The sequence below is a fragment of the Crocuta crocuta genome, unplaced genomic scaffold (genome assembly GCF_008692635.1).
Source record: "Crocuta crocuta isolate KB4526 unplaced genomic scaffold, BGI_CrCroc_1.0 scaffold548, whole genome shotgun sequence".
Classification (NCBI taxonomy): Eukaryota; Metazoa; Chordata; class Mammalia; order Carnivora; family Hyaenidae; genus Crocuta; species Crocuta crocuta.
In genome coordinates this window covers 1197288-1215406 of record NW_027528725.1, presented here as the reverse complement: position 1 = coordinate 1215406, position 18119 = coordinate 1197288, and the positions used below count along the sequence as shown (strand labels likewise).

Sequence of the window (18119 nt, the reverse complement as noted above, 5' to 3'; positions counted from 1 at the left end):
GGTTCTCAAGCTCCCACATCCACCGAGGCTAATCAGAGGCCCCGTTACTTCAAAAGCGTGCGTGCACATGCGCACACACACATTGCTCCCCCTGAAGGGTGCCAGGGCCCACGGGTCCCAGCCATGCGACACATTCGCTCTCCCAGGGTGTCGGAGGGCTGAACCTGCTGTCCGGCGCTGTGCGGAGGGCGCGGCCACCGCATGCTGCCCCTTCCGGTGCCAACACGGGGTCAGGGTGCCAGGCCTCCTTTCCGGGCATCCGCTTTGTAACACGGTCCTAATGCACCTGTGTTTCTTTTCTACGTTTCCAGGCTCCATTTTGTCTGAGTTCGCTCAGCTGACAAATCTGCTGTGACCTTCCACCGCTGGCCCTGCCTGCCCCCCGCTGAGTGTAGCGCCCCCAGAGTGCGTGAAGCGGCCGACAGGACACTCCTCCGAACGCCTCCCAAGCCGCCTCTCATCCAGGGTCTGGAGGGGCAGCTCAGGGAAACACGAGGCTCTAGCGTAGGCAATCCCAGGTTCCGATCCCAACCCAGCCACGCGAGGAGCAACCCCTCGAACAAGCTCCATGTGTCTCCAAGCCTCAGAGCACGTGCGGCTCAAATCCGTCCTTCGCAGGCTGACAGCTGCCTTTGCAGCTACAGACATTCTCCAGAAACGAACAGGCACCAGCTCCCAGGGTCGGGCTGCTTGGGTCCTGGCTCACCTCTACAATACTGTCGTCTAGGGGTGACGCTCTGTGCACCTCAGTGTCCCCCACAGCGAAACACGGTTCCCAACAGTTCCGACTAGGAGAAGCAAAGCGGTGAGTGCATGGAAAGCCCTTGGGACAGTGACGCAGAGATCCGAAGGGACCTGCAGAGGCACGGAGCACAGACTCCATGGCCCGTCAGACCCTGAGCGCTCGCAGCTGATCAGAAGCAAGGGCTTCCCTTCACACACATCGTCCTGCTGAGTCTGCACACCTCTGGGGGTAGTGTCGCCGTCTCCATCTCATACAAGCGGAAGCTGAGGCCCAGGCCCTGGGAGGCTGCCCAAGCCCACAGGGCCGGCACCAGTAATACAGGCTCAGCTGACCTCAGCAGTGTCCTCTCACCAGACGGCCAACCCGAAAGAGTCGCGTGCCCCCGAGGTGCTCCTCAGCCCCGTTGCAGCCACCAAACCACACGGGAAGGGCTCAGCCAGCTGGGGGAAACCACAGGAGGATGCACTGCGGGAATACAGCCACTGAGTGTCACCTGTTACCAGCCTGGGAGCCAGGAGGCCTGACGCCCGATACCACGAGAGGCTAAGCAGCTCTGGGGGTCACACTCCTCTCTCTGAACCTGTTCCCCAGGTAGGAAATGAGCCGGAACCCATGTCCTGGGGGGATGACTTCCACCCTACACATTTCGACTGCGGGAGGAAGTGTAACAAAAACTCATCCCGCACAAAGCCGGAGGGAGATGGGTCAGTGGAAACGTTCTCAGCAAGAGGGCTCACACCACTGCTGCAACTTCCTGTTACTTTGCCGACCCCTTTAAGCGGCCCTGGGCTGGGGAGGGGTCCCCACACTCACCGCACAGACTGCTGTCCCCACCCCCATCCCGCTTCTGCTGCAAAGGTGCTCGGTTCTGCTCCAGCTCCTGGCAGACGTATATCGTCATCTTTGGCCTCACATTCCTGGCAGAAGCAGAGGAAGTAAATAGCAGGGATAGGGGACAGGGAGGAGGACCGAGCTCGGTTGTTCCAGAATGTTCCGGCATACAGGGCGGAACTAGCAGAGGGAAGGATCTGGGGAGAAGAAAGGAGGCTGCAGGGACGCAGATGGACTTCTGGGCCTCAACGGCTGCACGCAGCCTTGCAGGAAGCAGGAAGTCCTATGGCATCCCATGAGGCACTTGCCCGGGACACGAGCCGCAAGACACAGGGCATTTTTCAGGGTGATGACGAGAGCAAACACTTTCTATGGCTTACTCTGCACTGGGAATCATTTTCAGAACTTCACGCGCCTCCCTCCTTCCTTCCTCAGAGCTGGAACCTCACTTCACAGAGGAGGAAACTGAGGCTCACAGGAATCAGGGCTTAAACCTCATTGTAAAAAACTCATCAGAGGCAGCTCAAGTCTGAGGTTCACACCCAGGCTCTCTCCCTCACTCGGAAACTGTGCTGCTCACGTGTGAAAGTTAAATGAAATTTAAAAGTCACTTGCTCGGTTGCATTAGGCAGAGACCAGGGCTGGGGCTGCTGTGAACAGCACACCCCCGACCATGTCCACCCCGGCACGTAGCTCCCTCCGCCCCGGCCCCGCTCTCCAGTCCGCCCAGAGCTGAGAACGGTGGCACGAGGCCAAGTAGCCAGTCCACATCTCCCTCTGGGAGGCCAGGCTGGAAGCCCAGGATGTGCAAGGGGCTGTGCACCCAGGGAGAGGCTGAGGGGCTGAGATCCAGAGCCAAGGCTCCTGGGGGAAAAAACAAAAGAATAAAAGCAAAAAAACAGAAACAAAACAAAACAAAAAAAGGAGAGAAGGGGGAGGGGCCTCCAGGCAAGGTGAGCTCAGCCCCCACCCACTATGGCCCTGATCCCCTCTCCTCCGGCACCTGTCCCCAGAGGAGCCCTGTCCCCACCAGCCAGCGCACATGGTGGCATGCAAGTGGCCACACCGCACCTGCAGCTTGAAAGGGACACGCACCGGCCTTTGATGGCATTGAAGAGCCGGATCCCATCTGCGGGGCCGCAGATCTGGACCAAATCATCACGAGACATCTTCAGCAAGTCAGCACCTGGGCAGGCAAACGGGGCCGCTTGTCAGTGGGACACACAGAACCCTGCCCAGGCACCTGCGGGCGCACCGGGGCACCGTGGGCAGGGGCGCAGGGAAGAGTCAGCCTCCTCCGGGAGAGAGAAACAGCAAAAAGCTAAGCATCAGAAAATCACAGCACAGGAGAGGAGTGGTACTCTCAAAACTCAGTAGACAGCCGGGCGTTAACGAGAGCAGACAGGTCCTCACAGCCAGTGCCCGCCTGCCGCTCCTTCTGCACCGTACTCGGGCACATAACGGAAGTATGCGTACCCTGGCACGGGACACCAATGAACGTGCGCTTGCCTGAATACAAAAGGACACAGCTCACCGGATGCAGCCCTTCTGAAGGCATCCATGCTCCGGGCACACGGAGCGAGAGACAGAACATCCCCACCCCCCACAGGCCCCACGTGCCAGCCTGCCGCTGCCCCCACCTCTGGGCGACCGCTGTCCTGATTTCTCACATGCGTGAGTTTTGCGTGCTTCCCTGAAGCTTACGGAAGTGGAACTGAATGGGATGTGCTCTCCCAGGCCTGCCCTTTCCCTCCAAGTTCTATTTAAGGGCTCATTCGTGCTGTCTGTGGTTATCCATCACTCACGCCGCTTACTAGACATTCTTGGTTGTGTGACTACACCACATCCACGTGTCCGCTCCGCTGACAGGCGCTGCGCGTGCTCCCGCTTGGAAGCCATTATGAATAAGGTCTATGGACATCATTGTCTGCAGATAGAGTCTCCTCCTCAAAGACCACGGAGCCCCTACAGCCTTGTGCCTAGGTAGACTGTCCGAGGCACAAGTATGCTGCGAGCCTTCTGCTGAAAACCGGCCACAGCCACCCGGCAGGGAGTGACAATATCCGCTCCCTTTTTCCTGCCAGTGAAGGTACAGTTTCCGTAGGCGCAGCAGCTCACGCGACACAGAGAACAGCCCAAACCCCTCCACTGTGCTATTGGGCCCCTCAGTACCCCGCCGACCCCACCTCCTTCCGCCCCTCGGCCCCAATCACACAGGTGCTCTGCTCTGTGGCCACACCAGTCAGGTACCCCCTCCCTACCCTGTGGCCTCTGTACTTTTGCCCCACTTAGAAATTTCACTGTCCCCATTCCCACTCGGCTCCCTCCCTCCTGCCCCTGCCCCACCCGAGGCCACAACCCCCTCAGAGCTGCCCACCACAGAAGGGCCACACTGCACGGAGACACGCGGCTCGCACGGCTGCGCTGGCTCGATGCTGCAAGGGACCCGAGGGCAGGCTCCCTGTCCAACCATCCTCGTACCCACCGCCCGGCACAAAGGGGGCTCTTACGGAAGCTGGGCCGAAAGACGACCACATGCAGTGTTCCTTCCAGGGCCACAGATGCCACTTGGGGGCCACGCCTCTAGCTGTGGCCCAAACGCCCCACCCCTACCCCCAGCTCTCTGGACTGACTCCACCTGGCAGCAGGGTCCGCAGTTCAGTCTACTCTTAGCCCCCACAGCCCTGTTGCTGGACCTCCAACAGCCCCGTCCGCGAGGGATTCAACAACCTACTCCCCTGCGGTTTCGCCACCGTCTCACAGGTCACGGCTCTGGAGACGGTGTGACAGAGGAGCAGCACTGCCGGGAAGGCTTGCTGAGCATGCAGCGGGCTGGCCACGGGGGCCCTTCCCAGGTAGACCGGAGCCCCGCCCAGGGGACCCAGATGGTGCACACTGAAAGCCACACTGACTGGAAATTCCCAAGGGCATAACGTCCTGTCTTATCAGGTGGCTCAGGGTCGGCAAATGTGAGTGACCAACACTATGCTGGGTCCCCGGGACAAAACCACAATCCTTCAGGCACAGCGGCAGAGTCCTGAAAGGTAACTGGCTTTGGTAAATGGGTCTAGGATCCATGTGGGTCTTAAAAACACAGGGGCGCCTGGGTGGCTCCATCAGTAAGGTGTCCCACTTCGGCTCAGGTCATGATCTCGCCGTCTGTGGGTTGGAGCCCCGCGTCGGGCTCTGTGGCGACAGCTCAGGGCCTGGATCCTGCTTCCGATCCTGTGTCTCCCTCTCTCTCTGACCCTCCCCCGCTCCCGCCCTGTCTCTCAAAGACACACAAACGTGAAGAAAATAACAAAACACGGAGATGCTCACCAGAGAAGCTGGCGAAGAGCCGGCAGAACTGGGAGAACCTGTTGCGGCGCAGCCACTGCTGGGCGTCCTGGATGGAGGCCGACGGGGCCAGGTGCTGCGGGCAGAGAGGAGGGCCGACAATGACCGCGCAGGGCCTACCCAGGGACACGCCGCCAGACAGCCCGGCTGCACACACTTACGTCACTGCCTAAGGGCAGGGGCTCCACTGGGTGGGTTGGAGAGCTGTTCCTGCAAAGGAAGAGAGCAGGTGACGGGGCGTACAGATGACTTCGGGGACACGGGAAGGTCCCCCCGGCCCCCGCCAGGGGCTCCCACCTCCCCTCGGTGCAGCGCTTGCTGGAAGTACCGCAGGGCCTCCAGAACCTCCCAAGTCGGAGAAATGTAGGCAGGAGCCGCCTGCACATCCCTCAACATCCCTGACCAACCACTCAGGGCTGGCGCAACGTTCTGGATGGCAACCCGGCCCGGCCAGCGAGAACCCCACCACCCCCAGCTCGGAGCCCATCTGCATCTGATTCCCTCCCACGCCGTCTCCACCCCAGCCTCGGCCCCAGGAGGGGCAGCCGCCCAAGGAGCCCCAGACACCACTCTGCACGGCCTCTTGGTGCCTGTACGGCCTCTTGGTGCCTGTACGGCAGCAGCCCAAGGAGGCAGAAGAGGGCTGGGGGCTCCCTGGGGAGGCGTCCTGCCGTGAATGACAGCCAACCTGTGGCATCCATCCACAGGGAAAACAGCCTCACGGTCGGAGGCACACCAATCCCCCTCGAGGGCTCACTATGGAGAAGGCATGGACCCATATATCTGAATTTTTAAGTTGAGAGAAAAATACACTTTTTTTAAAAGTTTATTTATTTTGAGAGAGAGCATGAGCAGGGGAGGGGTTAGAGAGAGAAAGGGACAGAGAGAGAGAGGGAGAAAGAGAATCCCAAGCAGGCTCCACAGTCAGCGCAGGGCCAAACGCAGGACTCAATCTCACAACCCATGAGATCATGACCTGAGCTGAAACCAAGAGTCGGATCCTTAAGAGACTGAGACCCTCATGCACCCCGAGAGATATACATTTTAAAATGAGCCTCCTAGGGGTGCCTGGGTGGCTCAATGGGTTAAGCATCCAACATCAGCTCAGGACATGAGCTTGCGGTTCTCAAGGTCGAGCCCCGCATCGGGCTCTGTGCTGATAGCTCAGAGCCTGAAGCCTGCTCAGGTTCTGTCTCCCTCTCTCTCTTCCCCTCCCCCATTCGCAAGGTCTCTCTCTCTCTCTCTCTCAAAAAAAACATTAAAAAAAATTTTTTAAGTGATAAAATGGTAAGTTTCATGTTGTGTGTACCTTGCCACAATAACAAGAAAGAAAAGGCCCTTTCAGGGATGACCCTCAGACCAGTCGGAAGTCACAGCTGCACTCCATCACTGTCTTTGAGGCCCTGGCACCTCACACATGCCCCCGACCCTGCATGGAATCCTGACCCCCTTGCTAACAGGGAAAGCAAGGCTGAGGGAGGTGAGGAGCTGACCCCCAAAAGGTGGGATTTAACACTTGGTCCACCTGAATCTGAACATGACGTCTTTTCTGTGGCCACAGACCGTGTGAAATCAAGTTCAAGGGCACTCCTGTGTGCCAAGCACCAGCTCTGAGGAGCCCCCAGGCCCCGCGCCCACCTGCTGACCCTGCCTGGTGTCCTCCTGCTCCCCGCTGCCCCCAGGAACAGGACCGGGCTGTGTGCAGCCATCACAGGGGTGCTGTGGGCCCTTTCTGTGCCACACAGAGCCCGGCAAAGGTCGGACTGACGCCCACCAGCCCCTGCACGACTGTCACCTTGCAGTCAGTGTGGCCCGTGCACTTGCCGAGCTGGAGGACCAGTAACGCGGCCGCTTCTCGGTCACAAGCCCTGAAACCCGGGCAGGCAACATCCTGAGCTGACTGGTGCCACCCAAAGAACATGCATGAGGGTCACAGAAAGAATCAAGAAGGCCCCGCAGCCACCGCAGCCACCAGGACCACTGTCTGTCTAGGGGCCATTCTGCCCTGCAGAGCTGCCTGCTCTTACTGGGGGAGGGCTGCGCGCTGCTCCAGCACACGGTGTGGACAGGCCCGTGTCCATGCACAGAAAGCTGTGGGAACGTTACAACCACCACCCGAAACCCAAGTCAAGGCCAAGGTACTAAGATGACGCAGAAGGCAGCCCGCCCCCACGACCACCCCGCGGACTCTAAAGGGAAAACACGGCAGACGTACCCTTCGCCGAGGCCAAAACTGTTTGGAGAGCCATTGTAGCTGGGGGACGGGGCGCTGTTCACCTGGTAGGCCATGTCGGGCCACGGGGAGCACTGTGGAAAGAGCACAGGGCAGTGGCGACTCGGGGCCACGGAGCTCAGGGGCATCTCGGGCCGCAGCCGCCGTCGAGGCCATGCACGGCATCACAGAGTCCTAACGGCAGGCCGCCTCCTCCCAGGGCCCTTGCGAGCCGCACGGAAGGAATCAAGCATGGCAGACAAGAGCCGGAATGCTCAGTCACTCCTGGAGCCAGCTAAGCGCAGCGTGTGCCTCTCTGAGCCTCCCTGCACTCCCGCCGGCGAGGCAGAGAAACCTCAGCAGCCCCCCAGGTCCACAAGAAGGGAGCCAGCTGCCCAGACACAGGGGTCCAGGCAGCCTGGATACACGTGACTTCCGAACACAAAAGGCATCAGTAAAGCTCGGTACTAAAACCTGCACCGTCTGACGCCAGAGTCAGCCGACAGGCCTCGGAGAGCAGAAGGCACCTGCTCCAGCCCCAGGGGCGGCTGCTCTGCGCCATCATTCTGTGCGTGCTTGGGGGGGCCCAGGAGTCCTGCTGGGAGCAAGGGAGACGCGGTCCTTCACCTCCGAGAACCCCCTGGGCAGAAGCAAGGAACGAGCCTACATGAGGCCCGCCCGGAGACGGCAAAGCCGTGTGGGTGGACCCAGGGTCCATTTCTTCCCTTCCCGGTGAGGATGCTGACTTGGCACGCTCCTGAAGATCTGCTATCGGCCACTGGACCACGGATGGGTCAATATTTAACTGTGGTGAGTGTGGGCTGGAATCTCTTGGTGCTAAATCCGGGAGCCAAGGAGGAAAGCCACACTGTCACCTCACAAGGTCATGGGCCAGGAGGGGGTTCTGATCAACCACACCACACTCCGACAAGGGCTGGGGATAGGGTAGGGGGGTCCTGAAGCACCCCCGGACCTCTCCTCCACGGGGGATGTCAGAAGACAGCCAAGGGGCAGAAGGCTGAGGCTCAGCCAGGAAGGGAAGGTAGTTCTGAGAGGAAGGGCAGTGGGGGCATGGAGGTCACCGCCCGATGGCATCACCCACGGAGGGGACTAAGGCCTGGGGCCTAATTCATAAATGCGGGCCTGGCACTGCTTGGCTCCCCCTGCACCAGGGTTCGCTGCCCACTGCTATCCTGACTTACATGAACACCAGAACTAGCTGTCTGGGCCGCAAGATTAGCTTCTGGAATATTCTGTTGCAAACACCCTTCTGCTTATGGCTTATTACACACGCTCACACACACACAGAGCTCGTCAGCCAGGACCAGGACCAGCCACTGTTCTCGTAGATGCTCCGTGCCCGGGCCTCCCCCTTAACATGGCCTTAACCCGGCAAGGGCCGGCGCCCGGCCTCACGCGTCTGTGGAGGGAGGGCCTTTCCAACTATTCAGCGAACACACGGGCACTAGCTGCTCTGATCCCAGAACACGATGGGGAACGGTTGTTTAAACAAACAACAGAGCCCAGGAAGGGGGGCCCCAGCGGCGACCCGGGACAGCAGGAAGGAGAGCCCGTGACGGCGAGGGCCTCAGGCGCACCCTGGACGGAACGAGGGCTGGAGCAGGTTGCTGTCCGTGTCAAGGTTAAGGGGAAAGCCATTCCGGCACCTGTCCAAACCACTGAGCGGCGAGCCCTCTCTGACAAAGGAAGCCCACGGGCCCTTCTAGCACGAGCACAGGCCCTTGGCGCTCCCGGGCTGCAGCAGCCAGAGCCCAGGAAGAGCCCGCATCCTCCTGTCGGCCATCCAGCCGCACAACAGAGGCCACGCTGCTGGATGAAGAACTAGAAGGCTCTCTGGGAACACATGGGGAACAGACCCCCGCAGGCTATAAAGTCACAGCACAATGTCTTGTGTGCGCTGTTATGTAAAACAAGCAGGCGGGGAGCACACGTGTGTGAGTTGGTTCCTTCATAGACAGACTCGGGCCAGAAGCAGGTGGGCCCAGAGACACCAGCTGCCCCGGGCGGAAGCTCGAGGTCAGGGCCCCTCAGGGAGAGGTCTTTTCCAAGGTACGTATGCTCCCTTGTACCTTCTGGAGTTAGGGCCTTTACCTATTAAAAAACTAATAATAACCTGATTCTGAAAAGTGCAGATGCAGCACAGAGCTGGAAGCTCTTTTTCATCTCATGAACACAGCTCCGGACCCAGGGACCTGCCACAGTTTAACGGGCACTTTCGAAGGAAGCATTCCCTCCAGGTGGGTGGTTTCGTCCCGCTGCTGGCAGGAGGCCTGGGCCCCGGGCCGGCTTACCTCGGTGAGAATGGTGCTCTCGTAGGACGGCTGGTACTTCTCCTTCTCCTGGGCAGTCCTCTTCTCCATCTTTTCCCGGTCGGTCTTCTGTTTCCGGTCGGCTCCCTTGGGCTGCAAGTGCAGAGCACAGAGATCCAATTAGTCCTAGGTGGGCAGAGGCAGCTGTCAGAGAAAGACCCAGGGCTGAGTGACAGTCCCCATGGCCCACACATGCCCTGCCTCGCCCGGGGCCCAGGAGCCCAGGCAGGGTCTGTCACCTCCCCAGGTGGCAAGCCCAAGGCCTTCTTCCTAAGCTTTGCGCCTCCCCACCTGAGGGCACTCACAGTCTACCCCAGGGCCTGCCTCTTGGCAGCTCATGGGGAATGTCAATGCCACTGGCCCCTGGGCAAACCATTGGGAGCAAATTCCAAGGCATCCCTCGGTTCCGAGTGTGGGAAGTCTGGTCTGCACCTGCAGGCTGGGAGAGCCTGGACACACGTGAAGTCCTCTGGACCCCCAACTCCTGCCACCTCTTCTCGGGAAGCTCGCCGCTCACTCGCCCACCCACGCAGGGTGACACCTCCATACTGACAGAGCCTGACCTGGCGCCAAGCAACCGTGAGCAACTTTCAGTGGGGCCCGGGCTTCACAAGCTCCAGCACGTCATTCATTTACAGATAAGGAAACTGAGGCTCAAGTCACTTGTCAAAAACAAAGAGGAACCTGCTTTAGCTGTTTGGGGTCTTACAAAAAGAAAGAAAAACTGAAGCAGAACGAAGTGTGGAGTGGGTGAGAGAGTGCCCAGGTGCGTGCCACCACGCAGCTGGCCATGGCAGCCCTGTTCACAGTCGCACTCTGGACAGTCGCAGCCTGGTTGGTGGCTTCAGACGTCAGGACTCCAAGCATCCACAGCACCCAGGGGGAGCAGCGTCACCGCATACGCGGCGGGCTGCGGTGTGTAGTGACTACAGTCCGTTCTCATGTCCAGCGGCACCTTCAGGGACTCCTGCCCCAGCATATACCACCCTCAGGCTACAGCTTTTGGCTCCCGGGTCAAGGACACTTTAGGAAGCAGCCCTCAGGGTGACACGAGACCCACATTAGATAGAGGTGGGTCTGCAGGGAGTCGGGTCATCTGGGGACAGGAATGACACATCTGGGGCTCCGAGAAAGAGCCATGCACGCGGGCCCCATACCGCCTAGCGCCTGCCTCCCTGCTCCTGTCCCTCACAGGAGGGATTCGCCACTCAGCAGATGTGGGGCGAACCTGCGTGTAGGCTGGATACTCAGCCCAGAGATGCCTGGGCAGGGGTGGGGGGGGTGGGGAGCGGTGGCTGGTCAGAGAGGGGTCCGCTTGTCCGTTCAGAAGCCCTGATGGACCCACCGAGCCCCAGGGCATGGCCCCAACAAGCAGGAGGCGTCCCAGTGATGGGAGGGGTGGTGGAAGAATGGTGGATGGGTTGGCGAGACTCCGCCCGGTGCTTGTGCGCACCTGCTAGAACTGCTTCCGGGTTGGGGCTGGGTGCATGGTGTGGCCACACCTCCTCAGGCATTCTGAGAAGCCAGATTCAGGGGACAGGGGCCCCTACATCCCTGCAGGGGACGCCAAGGCCTTTCTTGAGCCACTCAGACAAGGAAGCCTCCAGACCATTAACTCCCGGTGTGTAGTCCAGGAGTGTGGTGGGCAGAGCACTGGCCCCTGAGCTTCTGCTTCAAGGTGTAGAAAGGGGAGCTGGCATGGGGCCCAGGCACTCCGGGAGCGCAAGACACTGTCCCTCTCTCCTGCTGCCCAGTGCAGCACCTGACCCCTAGGAACTCCACTGGATGCACGCCTGAGGACAAGTGCGGCCAGAGGCACCACGGATGTGCCCTGTATATGACGAGGACAGAGGGGTGACTGGAGACAGGCAGAGACCTCCAGCAGCGTGGCCGGGGGGCTGTCCATGGGAAACCATGGGGGGGAGGGCTGTCCACAGGAAACCACGGTGGGGGTGTCCACAGGAAACCACTGGGGAGCCGTCCACTGGGGAGCCATCCATGGAAACCACTGCGGGGGGAGGGCATCCACGGGAAACCACAACTGTGTGGCCCCGGGGCAGGCATTAAGTCCAGAGGCTGTGGCAGCAGACCAGCTAGGAAGAAGCGTGTTGGCCCGAGACGGCCGCGTCCTCATCCCCAGGACCCATCAGGCCGTCACCCTACGTGGCAGAAGGGGTGAGGCTGCATGTGGACTGAAGCGAGCGAGCAGTGTGGGGTGAAAACAGGAAGGCTATCTTGCGCTATGCCTGGGCCCCATGCAATCACAGGCCCGCAGAAGGGGACCAGGGATGGAGGGAGGAGGTGGGTGCGGCATGGCAAGGAAAGGGCCCAGCCAAGGAGGCCTCTAGAAGCTGGAAAAGGTCCGGAAAGGGATTCGGCCCTCCCCACACCTTGCCATCAGCCCAGGAGGCCCTTTCAGACTCGGGGCCACGGGCACTGGGAGACAAGAAATGTGCGTGGTGTTAGGCCCCTAAATGTGTGGTAATTTGTTACAGCAGCAACAAGGAGCCGGTACAGTGGGTCTGAGTTCAAGGAGTCGTAATCCTGAAGCAGGGCTCCAAAGGACGCTACCGCGGCACTGCTAGCTGACCAAGGCGTCTGATCCACATGGCCGTGACCCTGCACCTCCCCAGGGCCACACGGAACCCTGGGCTGTGTCACCAGCCACCAACCACAGTGAGGGAGTATCGGTCCAGACAGACAGATGATAAGTAGAGACAGGAAAGGCAGGGATGAGCATGGAAGGGAGGAGGGGCCTCCAGAAACGTTTCTTTCCCTGACGGGAGGTGGCACGGCCTGGGGCCTCCCGCAGGGGGCCTCCTGGCTTCATTTTAAGGAGAACCAAGCTACTGCGGAAACTGTGGCCAACTACCAAGTACATGGGAGGAAAACAGAAACCTGAACTCATTCAAGTCCACACATCTTATGAAGCAGAGCTGGGTACAGCCATCTGTGGTGACGGAGACGGAAGGCGCCCGGCACAGAAGGACGCCCATGCCGGCAGGCCCTTCACCCCGGGACGTGCCACTCCTGCGGCGGAGCCCTGTGCTACAGGGCCGCCGAGCCCCCTGCTGGGCCTTGGGTGGGGAGGGGACTGTGCAGGTCAATGCTGGCGTCACTGCCCAGCGCAGGCGGCAACCCGTGGGTGCGTGTGACCCCGGGCAGGACGTGGCACGGATGTCCCACCTTGAACACCTTGATCTGGCAGCTGGCAGAGTGCAAGTGCGCCGCGTACTCCCCGTTCTCGTTCTGCTTGAATGTATCGATCTGTACCCGGAAAGGCACTCCCTTCTCGCCCCCGTGCTTCCTCGGGGTGAATTCTGTGCTGATGCAGTGCACCTGCAAGGGGAAATGTGGGCCAGAAGCAAGAAGAGGGGTGGGGACGGGCCCTGGGATCCGCGGGGGCCCCTCCCCACTGAAGGGTCCCCTCCCGCCCAGGCAGGTGCAGGTCTGTCTCAGCCTCCCCGCTTGGCCCCGTCTCCACGCTACAAAGGACACACGTTCCCACTTTGGTCCCTTGACCTCGGAGGCCCTGCCTGACCAGCTAAGTCTTGCCATTGCTCAGGCCCACGGACCCCAGCAGCCCCAGCCCTCGCTTCTCTCCCCAGGCAAACCCCACAGACCACAGAGCAGGTGGGACCACAGCTAAGCCCCCGTGGCCCCGGGATCCAGGTTCCTGGGGCCGGGCAGAAGCATGACCAGGAAGCTGGAGTCATTTCTGTATTTCTGCTAAGTACCTACTAAGCGAAAAGGCTCTCACTGTGTATTTATTTTTTTAACACTATAATAATGCATTACTGCGGTAATACAACAATATTGCAATAATGGTTTTAAAATCCAGTAAGAGGGGTGCCTTGGGGGCTCAGTCAGTTAAGCAACCAACTCTTGGTTTTGGGTCAGGTCATGATCTCATGGTTCACAGGATTGAGCCCCACTTCAGGCTCCATGCTGAGCACAGAACCTGCTTGGGATTCTTTCTGTCCCTCTCTCTGCCCCTCTTCTGTATGCACACATGCGCGTGCTCTCTCTCTCTCAAAATAAATAAACTTTAAAAAAGTAAACAAGTAAAGTAAAGGAAGAATATTGTAGTTATGTTTTTTAAAAACAGTCACTTTTATTGAGCAATTACTACATACGGGCCAGGCACTGCAGTAATACCTTTATGCTCTCTCTCTGATTCATAAGACAGGTAGAAAAACGAAGAAGCTCAGAAAAGGACATATAGCCAGAGAGACCGCCCATGTCAGCCCAGAAGCACAGGGGCCCCACCAGGTCCCTGAGTCCCCCCCAGGTGCCTGACCATCAAATAATGTAATCATAGAAACTACCACAGAAAAACGCTTTATTTCATATGATGTATGCATACTAAGACACGCCTATTTTGTAACAAGCTTATATGTTGATAAGCAGACCCCACCCAGGACTCTACAACAGGCCAAATCCTTTTCCAGCCCGCGCCTGGGCCACACTCCTGCACCCCTCCCCTTCAGGGTGTGTCCCTGCAACAGAGAACTGCAGCCCACAGGGCCCTGCAGATGGACTGGGCCCCAAAACTCTCAGCTTCCCCAGAGGACAACCTCCCCCCGCTTACCTGGATGAACGCAGAGGCTCTCTTCGAAGGGTCCCACAAAAACTCAACAGCGTTCAGCTGGGTTGGGCTGGCCCTGGGGTCCAAGATACCAACAGACAGTGGAATATCTGCACACACATACACAAAAGTGCAACTGTCAGACACTCCCAAATACTTAGGGAAGGACTCTCATTGCAGGTCTGAATTCCGTAAGCACCATCTGAAATGCTGAAAGTTCTGAAAAGTACGTTTTGCATGATCCATTTGGCAGAGAGCCGGACTTGAAGTGCTGCGAAGCTATCAGGAGCCTCATCCCGATTTGTGTGACCAGTCTTTCTAGTCAGCTGCAGACGTATCGGTGTGCCTGACTGCCCGCTGGGGGCACTACCTGCGGCTAGGGGGTCTACGCACCCTCCTGTCAATCTACGTTCTAAATTCCGAAACCCAGATGGCTCCTGCGGTTACAGATAAAAGACCACGGACCGTGCCTAAGACTCCCACATCTAGTCTCTGTCGCCTGTCTCCGTGATGCTGAGCTTCCCTCATCACAGATCAGATCCTTTCCAGCAGGGACCCCTGCAAAGCCTGCTGGGCCTTGGCGGGGAGGGGACTGCGCAGGTTAATGCTGCATTCGCTGGAAGGGGAAGTCTCCCAGGACAGGCCTGAGGGCACAGTCACCTGTCCAATTCCCACAGCATTTTGCCCAAGGCAGGAGTGCACTGAAGCGTCCCCCGACAGGCGTGAGTCCCACCCACGGTATCCAGGAAGAACCCCGATGTGCCTGCAGTGCCTGGGCCCCTAGGAGCCCAGGGGACTCACCGATGTCCAGGATGCGGTCCCCGGGCCGGCTCCACCGCCATCCTTCCAGCTGCTGGTGCTCCGTGTACTGCAGCCGGCGGTCATGGAAAACCACTCGGATGATGCTCTGCAGAAGGGGAGGCCAGCAGGGCACAGCTGAGTGTGTGGCCAACCAGGACCCAAGAGGAACCACCTACCAGGGCAAATGTCCTACCCTTCAAGACCAAGGCCCCACTGGCTGGAGCCTTCCTTCCCAGCTCTCGAGCTCTGCCCGCTTCTCCCCCCCTTCATGCAGTGAAAATGATGGCTACCCCTTTGTCCAGGATTACCAAGTGCTTTACACGCATGGCTGAGCTATATACCTTTTGTGCAGATGAGCAAACTAGAGCTCAGGGAAGCTCAGTAAGTGGCAAAACCTGGCTCAAACCTCAGACATGTCCAACCCAGAGCCTGCTCCAACAGCCCAGGTCCCTCCGGTTCACAGTGCCACCAGCTTGCTCCTGGCCCCTGAGACAATGAGCTTCGGAGCTTTCCCCAAACCTCCTGAACCCCACCCCCACAAGCCCAGGTTCTCCTGGGGACAGGGGATGGGGATGGGTGGGGATGGCCCCACAGCCTTGCCTTGACATATTTTGTGTTCAGATCTTGAAAGTCTCCCAGCTTCCGGTTCTCCAGCAGCCGGATTTCATAGGACTGACCTAGAGGGAGGTTAACAATACATTTTCCATTTCTGAGTGTTTTCAAATCTGGGGTTCACCCAGATAGAGGCCTCCTTAACCTCCTGAGTGGCCACCCAGGCCTTATGGCCCCCAGGGGACAAAGCAGAGATGTCAGTCCATGGCCAACTCCAATGGACTCTCTGGAATGCACACCCCAGCTTGTCCATGCAGCCTGGTTACCCTAGGGCACCCCAAGACACAGCACTTCTACAGTTTTCAAAGAACCGGAATTCAACAAAATGGAGTTAACATTCAATTTATGGAACATAACTTCTCATTTCTTCATAAAGGACACCCTCCATTCACCAGGATGGAGAACACAGCCACTCACCCAAATCCACATTACAGTAAATAACTGACCATGCCCTTCCCGAGCGCAGGTTAAAGGAACGAGTAAGAGCCTGTTAAACATTGTCTCTAACTGCAGAATGAAAAGCATTTTCCCAAGTTAAAAGAATTTCATGTATTTAAAGGGTGTGGGGATTCTAACCAGCACAAGCTGGTTAAAGAACATATGTGGAGCAGAAGACCGATCCAGAGTAACAGAGAGAACCTGAATCTATGAATCGCATTTGTGAATAACCTGAAGGTGACTACACACGTTTTATTAGGAAATAATATACAGCCTGAATAAGCAGGATACACCATATTTCTTGAGAGTAAGACCATATATCAAATGATGTCAATTTTTCCAAGAGTAAATAAGCGTAGCCACAACTCTAAAACGTCCTAATACATTTCACACCTAACAAAGGATGGTTTACAATTAAGAGAGAATACATGATTTCATGACTGGTATTGGTAAATCTGGTTGGCTGTTTGAATTTTTTTAAGATAGGGACAGACTCACAAGAAGTTACAAGTACAGTACAGAAAGGTCCCGAGTGCCTGTCCCCCAGTTTCTCCAGTGGCATCTGAGGTCAAGTACGGTATGTTATCAAAACCAGGAAACTGGCTATGGCACATGCAATTCACCAAACTACAGACCTGACTCAGAATTCCCTGGGTTTTACAGGTATTCACCTCACAGCAAATATCAAAACAAGTTCCCACTGGACTAAAAAGTAAATTTCCTAAGGTTGGTTTTTATTTTTTTATGTTAGAGAGAGACAGTATGAAGGGGGAAACGCCAAAGGAAGAGAGGGAGAGAATCTTAAGCAGGCTCCAGGCTCTGTACAGAGCGGCTCAATCCCACACCTGCAAGATCATGACCTGAGCTGAAATCAAGAGCCAGACGCTCAACTGACTGAGCCACCCAGGAGCCCCCAATTTCTTAAGGTTTTATGCAAACATAAATCATACTTAGCTGACACTCAATAGGTATTTATATGTATACATACACACACACACGCACACACAAAACTTAAATGCAAACTGCACAAACCCAGCGGCTAGCAGCTTTCAAATAGCTACAACAGCCATGATTAGAAAAATCCTAAGAACCCCCGGGGTGGGTTGCATGCTGCTGCCTCCCAGAAGAGGTCTGTCCATACCCTCATCTCCAGAATTGTGAATGTCATCATCCTGTATTTGGGGAAAAAAAAAAAAAAAGTCTTTGCAGATGCAATCAAATTAAGTATACTGAGATGAGGAGATACTCCTAGATTATCCAGAGGTCCCTACATCTAATGACAAGTGTCTTTGTAAGAGACACATAGGGGAGACAGAGAGGAGAGGAGATAANCTCCTGGACCCCCCCCCCTCCACCCCCAGCAGGAAGGTGCAAACACTGGCTTCCCTGAAGCCCCAGGAAGGAGCATGGTCCCACCGGATGTCCCACTTCCAGCCACCAGAGCTCCGGGACAATAAACTTCTGTTGTTTTGTTTTAAGCCAACAGGTTTGTAGCAATTTGTAAAGCAGCCACTGGACGCTAACACACTCCTCCCTGCAAAGAACAGAAAGGGCAAGGCACAGGCGATGAAACCATTCCTTCCAAATATCTGCTGACAACAAGCACTGCCAGACGCCACCCGAGTTGTGGGGACTCGGAAGTGAGCAGGACGGACACAGGGCTGTGGGCCGCGGAGCGCCTTCCCACGGCTCCCAGCAGGCCTGGAAACGGGACCAGTGGACACAGCAATGCACAAGGCCCAGTTATCACTCAGGACGATGTGCGGGGCACCCTTCCCATCAGAGGGAGGAGGCGCAAGCCCCGAACTCTCATCCTGCCTGCCTGCCAGTCCAGGAGACGCAACCTGCTCACCTACCCAACGCTCCTAGCTTTCTGCAAGAGCCTGACTTTAACATGCGTTTCCGGGCTCCGGAGCCAACACTCTGTTAACGGTGACATAAAATGGAGCCTCACACACCCTAACTGGGTTTCCAGTGTCCTCCACCTTCTCTGAGGGGAAATGTAGCAGCTCTGGCACAAGGCCTGAGGCACCAGGGGTCATCACTCGGGGCTTACAGGTGCCCCAGGCCTCAGTTAACACTGACTCCAGGCCCTGTGGGACAGCCCCAGCTCAGGCACACCGAGACCCCTCATGCCCCATGCAGGGCAGTTTTGAGCCTGAACATAACAAGGGACCTCGAATCTGGGAGGGGAGCTAGGGGGCGGGGTCCTGGGTCTGGGGT

The 18119-nt window shown here is 57.7% G+C and overlaps 1 protein-coding gene across 1 annotated transcript in view; it reads right to left on the bottom strand.

Annotated features, from left to right (window-relative positions):
- TFCP2L1 (transcription factor CP2 like 1) overlaps positions 1-18119 on the bottom strand; it is a gene marked incomplete at its 5' end in the record, with an annotated part of 55721 nt that overhangs the window by 10215 nt on the left and 27387 nt on the right. Inside the window, 10 exons of the mRNA XM_077755265.1 lie at positions 1559-1662; positions 2672-2762; positions 4898-4991; positions 5077-5125; positions 7131-7222; positions 9440-9550; positions 12644-12796; positions 14049-14155; positions 14847-14952; positions 15447-15523. Coding sequence (XP_077611391.1) covers positions 1559-1662; positions 2672-2762; positions 4898-4991; positions 5077-5125; positions 7131-7222; positions 9440-9550; positions 12644-12796; positions 14049-14155; positions 14847-14952; positions 15447-15523 — 984 coding nt within the window. The remainder of the gene's footprint in view (positions 1-1558; positions 1663-2671; positions 2763-4897; positions 4992-5076; positions 5126-7130; positions 7223-9439; positions 9551-12643; positions 12797-14048; positions 14156-14846; positions 14953-15446; positions 15524-18119) is intronic.